Source organism: Naumovozyma dairenensis, chromosome 3 (assembly GCF_000227115.2).
Source record: "Naumovozyma dairenensis CBS 421 chromosome 3, complete genome".
Lineage (NCBI taxonomy): Eukaryota > Fungi > Ascomycota > Saccharomycetes > Saccharomycetales > Saccharomycetaceae > Naumovozyma > Naumovozyma dairenensis.
This window is the reverse complement of record NC_016481.1, coordinates 326,584-332,797: the sequence shown is the minus strand read 5'-3', so window position 1 is coordinate 332,797 and position 6,214 is coordinate 326,584. Positions and strand designations below refer to the sequence as shown.

General features: G+C 34.2%; 2 protein-coding genes across 2 annotated transcripts; both read right to left on the bottom strand.

Moving 5' to 3' along the window:
• Nucleotides 1–957: 957 nt before the first annotated feature.
• On the bottom strand, nt 958–4,845 carry UBP2 (ubiquitin-specific protease UBP2; the record flags this gene model as incomplete). Its single annotated transcript, XM_003669011.1, has 1 exon — nt 958–4,845. The coding sequence occupies one exon, from the start codon at nt 4,843–4,845 to the stop codon at nt 958–960; it is 3,888 nt and encodes a 1,295-aa protein (XP_003669059.1).
• A 494-nt stretch (nt 4,846–5,339) lies between these two features.
• On the bottom strand, nt 5,340–6,071 carry CAT5 (putative monooxygenase CAT5; the record flags this gene model as incomplete). Its single annotated transcript, XM_003669010.1, has 1 exon — nt 5,340–6,071. One exon carries the CDS (start codon nt 6,069–6,071, stop codon nt 5,340–5,342), a length of 732 nt encoding a protein of 243 aa, XP_003669058.1.
• Between the last annotated feature and the right edge of the window lie 143 nt (nt 6,072–6,214).

Sequence of the window (6,214 nt, the reverse complement as noted above, 5' to 3'; positions counted from 1 at the left end):
GTATCCGTGACCTCGCCGACGGGTAGTAAAGTCGAAATCTTCAAAGTTCACTTCACTACAAACATTTCTGAGGATGGTGGCTATTTTTCTCGAATTTCAAAAGTCTATTACGGGAGTTCCAACCGCAATAGCTGACCACCACTAATATATAAAAGTTAAATATTCTTCTCGTTGTTCCCCCCATCTAGGGAACACTTATCTAATACTAATTACTTATTGCTTCTCTCAATAATTGCAAAAACCGCTCGGAAGCATACAGTCTTTGAGAACCTGTGTTATTCGTATTGTAACATTCCATCTTGAATGTAAATAAGCTTTATATGAGTTTATTTAATTATGGTTAATAATCTCTGATAATATAAGTAATAGAGTTCGTTCTTCTTGAAAGTAAATAAAAATATAAAGTATAATAAATATAAAATATAAAAAATATAACACAGGAAAATCAGGAATTGAACCTTCGAGTTATTGGTCTATTTATACCTTTCTGATGGCAGGATAGGAAACACGAGAATATATTTGTTGGCAGACATGTCAACTCGATGTTAGTCGGGTCACGTCGGTATCTGTGGTTCTTTGCGCCTTTACCATATTTGATAATCTTTTTGTGTCATATTAGAAGACATTATACCGAGCTTGGTATCTAAACTTTCATCGTAGGATATCAATAGTACCATCTAGCAAGAAGATCATTCCAGCATTTACCAGGTTCGGTAATCATTTCGCGTCATATCAGAGGACATTGCACCAAACTTGATATCTAAACACTTCTCGTAGGATATTAATAGTGACACTCACTACAAGTATCGTTCCAGCAAATATATCTTGGACTTTCTATGCACTATGTAAATAGAAGGTACTTTAATACCGAATTGTGAATGCGCAAAAGCTACGTTCTAATTAACATGAGGTTTAGACAATATTTACATAGACTATGGATGCTGAAGCCAACTTTTCCTAAGACTCCTCAATAATCCTCTTCAGGGGTTCAATGTCTTTCTCACTGCCTTCTTTTACATAGACGAGAAAATATGGTGTAGCTGTATTGCCCTCTGTGAAGTTGAACACTTCTTCATCAGGGACTTCGCTAACAGTCTCGTCATTGTACTTCCTCCATATACCATTTTGGTTATAATCTTTGATATATACCCAATAATGCCCGTAACTTGCTTCACCTCGATGGATAAAAACTGCAAATAGTGAATAACCCACTTTCTTGAACTGCTCAAATTGATGGCTAATTGTTTCTTCCAATTGGGTAATTTGATTATATATCGTTGACAATTCGTCATCGATATCAGTTCCAGCTTTTTTCAGGATTGTACTTAATTCATCTTGCCCTTCAAACACGATACCTTGTAATTGTAATGCGTTAGACTGTAAGAAATTCACCGTCTCAGAATATGCTTCTTTCCGTGAAAGCCCTACTTCGTTTCTACTCAATAATTCCTGCTGCCTTTTCTTTAATTGAACAAGTTCTGCTTTCATTTTCGCAGTTCTCTCTCTTGTTTCCAATATTTCTGGATCAGCCGTATCTACATACCTGTCCATGTATATTTTGGCACTGAAAGGTAAAGGTTCAATAGATTTAAATGGCATGAATCTCTCTCGATCATAGTATACTCTTTGGATTTGTACTTGTAAAATTGTTGGGAATTTAGTGATGGCAACTGTCCTTTTCACTTCTCCATACTCATCCATTGTAAGGAACTCATCTTTAAAATACATATCCAATGCATCATAAATATCTCTTGGATGATCACCTACATTAACTAACAGAGATAAAAATCTTTCCAGTTTTGGACGAGTTTCACCAACACCAGATAGTGGGATAATATCTTGTTTTATTTCCCCATAAAATAATTGCTTTACCAAATCATCTTGTTCATTATCTTCTGGATTAATTTGAAGAGGTTCCGAACCACTTTCCAATTGGTAAAGAACGTTACCAATACATTCTGTTACATCTTGTTGTCTACCCATTTCTAATGCGTTTTCTAATTGATCTGAGCTTATTTTGGCAACTTTTGTAGATGGTAAAATATCGATCCCATTTTCTGTACTTTCATCCTCCTTATTGATTCCATCAGTTGCTTTTGCAGCGCCAAGCATATCATCGTCAGTCATGTAAATATCTTCTGTAGGCGATGCCTCGGTTCGTTCAGCTTCCCCTAAATCTTCATCACCTTCACCTATTTTTATTAAGGTGTCACTTGTCTTATCATCATTGTAGTGGCTAACATCTTCTTTAGCATCTGTAACGCCGTTTTCAAATTCAACTTCCACATTGCTTGGGGCAAATGCGAGGTAGGCTAATTCTCTCCTAGGTGTAACACATCTTTTATTTGTATAAATCATTGCATAGAACAAATCCCTTAATTGATAAATGAATTGGATAGATCTTTCCACTTCATTATCACCAACTTCTCTTCCTCCAATTCTTCTGATTGTTTTAGCATTTCGTTTTGCATCATAAAAATCTTCATACGTCTTAGAATAACCAAGAACATATTCTCTCAACGGTGATATTGAAAAATAATATTGTAACAAAGAATTCAGATAACATGTATTACCTATGTTATTTATACCAGTTGGCCAGTTTTCCACGGGCAAACATGATGGATCAATGACCCCATTCATAAGGAAATTATTAATCAATTTAGAGTTCCTTTCTAATCCCAATTTCATTAACGCGCACTTATAATTTAAAAATTGATCAGCTTCATGTATTTGTTCGTTAAACCATTTTGTTTGGAAGTTCTTCAAGATTACTTCATCGTTTGCATTTTCATTGACTTGCAATATTCCCAAAGCTTGACGGTAATCATATCTGCCTATATTATAGTAAGCTTGGAATTCGGAACAATTTTCTAGTAGAAAATTGAATAATATCATGCTTCTCCTCTGAATGGCAATAGTATACAATGCTCTGTCGCAATCTATTTTCAATCCTGGAGCATCGACTGTCTTGATACTATATGCGGTCTGGATAATATCATCATCAACGGATGAATCAATTTCCAAAGTCTCATAGGCTTGATTTACATTTCGATACGGTTCATGATCAACGTAAAATTTCAATTGTGGAGAGTTTCTAATTTTGGCAAACAATCTCATTGCATTTTTCAAGTTAACAAAATCTGCTCCCTCTTTAACAGATTCATTTTTATAAATGGATAACAAAAGACTATCATCGATGGATTCCAGGTTAACTACATTAGGATCAATATTAAAACATTTCAATGCCATATTGATATTTTCCTGACCGACAACATCTTGTTTACCACAATATGCAATTAATTGATATGATCCCTTCCGGTTGGCGATGTAACTTAATGCATCAAAATATGTTCCGATATTTGGCGGATCTAACGCGATTAATCTTTCATAATTTTTAATAATATCGCGATCTGTGTAGTATGATGAAGTAGAAAGATTAATGAAATGGAAGTTTTGATCCAATGCCATTGAATCAGAGTCGTTCCGTGTACTGGCTAGAAAATTTGACTTAGAATCATTCAATAACTGATATAAGGGATTTGTAGAAGTTGTGGTATTTAATAAATTGAAAGCACGATATGATTTAGAACCTCTCAGCGCTGGATCAGATTGATCTACTCTTAATTGAACTAAACATTTCCCCCAAAAGATAAGTTGCAAACATCTTCGAATATATTTTTCTCGAAGCGATCTTACTTTATAACCTTGGACGTAGCTTATTAAATCTGGTGGTTCATACTCAAGTACTTCCTGTCCTGTGGTCTCATCAGTGGCATAATGTTTTGTGAAATTATATTTTTCAAGTAACCATTCCGGATTAAAATGTGAATGTAAAATAGGATTGTTAGAACTAACTGTTCTTATTTTATCATTATTGTTTTTCCTAGTCAAAGGTTGTTTCAGCAGTTTCAAAACGGTATTTAAACAATCAATTCCAGTAGGAACGGCCTCGGGGTCTAATGTATCAAACTTTTTACATGCTTCTTGGTAGCGACTCTTAATAGTTGCTGTTTGGAAACTTTCACGTTCTTCCCTAGAGTCAAATTCAGTGGAGAAGATTTCAATCAAGATTAATCTGTTGGTATCACTAGAGACATAAATAGCATAATCTAATAGGTCTGGATTATCAGGGTCAAATGTCATTAGGTCTCTTTTATCGAAATGATGAAGATCTTCAAAATCTAACAAATGATATTGAGTTATCCCGGCTTGTTTTTTGGAAACTTCTAACAATTGACGAGTCTTAACAGTAATTTTCAAATGATATATGGGGACTTTAGAGATGATTTCATCGACATTTGTAATATTAGATGGTAAATTCATTAATATTCCAAACTGTACTTCTAGCTTATTATTTGCTGGACAAGTAAGCGAATTATATTCATACTTAGTTTGTAATGCAACTTGATCTACCATTGAACCAAAAAGGTAAGCCTGATTATTGATACGTTCCTTGGAATACATTATCATAGATTCTTGTAATATCCCGTTTTTGAATGACAAATTAGGACCATTAATAAATGATAAGTCACAAAGGATATCGTCGATGATTCTATTGGAAGTTTTCATTGGGAAGTTTGCGGTACCAAGATCTGGATATAATAATGTATTACCAGGATCTATATCTTGAGTTGTCACCCTTGGAGTGTCACATGTTGGTCCCTGTCCCGTACTATTTGGATTCGATTTGTTTGTCTCATCATCGTTAGTTTTTGAGGGGAGATCGGGTTTATCTGAATTTGTTGAAGATTGGTCCATATTGACCGATTCAAAACTTGAATTCAGGCTATCTATGTTACTGGATTCCTTTTTAGTTGAATCTTCATCAGGACGTAAGAAAGTCATGTATCCTTGTTATCTTTTAATTAGGATTTCCTTTTTTCTTTTTACTTTAACTTTTGTAACTTTTATTTCTGATAGTTGAAGCTGAAAAAAAATTCGATAGAAAATATATAAAAGGATGTACCACAAGGAATATCAGTGAGTGGCCGTAAGGTATTATAAACGATGAGTTGAATTCAACTTTTTTGTCTTTGTTATCTTAAGGATTTGGTGTTATATTCCTGCGTTCTTATACTGATTGTTAAAATAGATTTAGGATCTACGAGGCGGTTTTAAGAGCGAGAAATCAAAAATGGCGACACTAAAATCTGATGCAGAATAAACCCTAAAGTGCATTAGGAGTGACTTGATATTAGACAAATAGTGTTTAATTATTATTCATGATTGATTGATATTGTTATTGGATAGAAGTCGTTATCATAACTATGTACTTTGTGTTTCATCTAGGTAGGTATTATAATAAAAATATATATAATAGAAAAGAAGGAAGACCATTTTCAAATTCTTTCAGCAGTCCAGACTGCAATTCTACAAACAGTTTTAACACCTTCAGTAATAACCTTATATGGCACAGCCAATTTAGAGTCATTTTCAATAGCAGTATCTAGATGTTCTAATTCATCGTCTCTAAATTGTCTAATCTTCTCAACGATATCTTTAACCTCTGGGCTCATCCCAGTTTCTCCCTTTTCATTTACTTTTGCCAATTGGAATTGATTAGTTAAACATCGTAATTGTTCGTTATAATGACGTCCAATGACAGTTTCCACTGCTTCAGTACAAGCCATTGCAGCTCTTGGTGAAATTAATGCAGTACCAGCACCCATTGCGATAGCCCCCACTTTCCATAATGGTGTCAATAAAGAAGGTCTTACTCTTTTACGTATTTGTAATTCGTTGAAGGTATTATGATGATGAACTTCTTGTAACCACATGTGTCTTAAAATTGGTCTAAGATGTGGATATTTTTCAGATAAGATGAATTGTTGACCTTGATAGATATAGTTAGCACCTAATTCACCTGCTTGATCCACTCTTATGACTCTGTCTAAGTATGCAATTTGTGCATCTGATAAATTCTCGAACTGATCTATCTGAGTCAAACTGGGTTGCTTGTTGCTTTTTGGCTTTGCTGGCGATGATGATGATGCATTTTGTTTTAGAGTCGAAAGGATAGAAAATGTCCTATACGTACTGGATCTTATTCCAGGTAATTGAGTCCTTAACATCTCGGATAATGTTGGGTATATATACAATCAAGTGATGACAAGATAATCATATAATATAGTCCTATAATATAGTCTTTGGTGATAAAATATACCTATGTACGTACTGGATTAGTTTTTTATAGTCTAATACCTTAATAAATGGT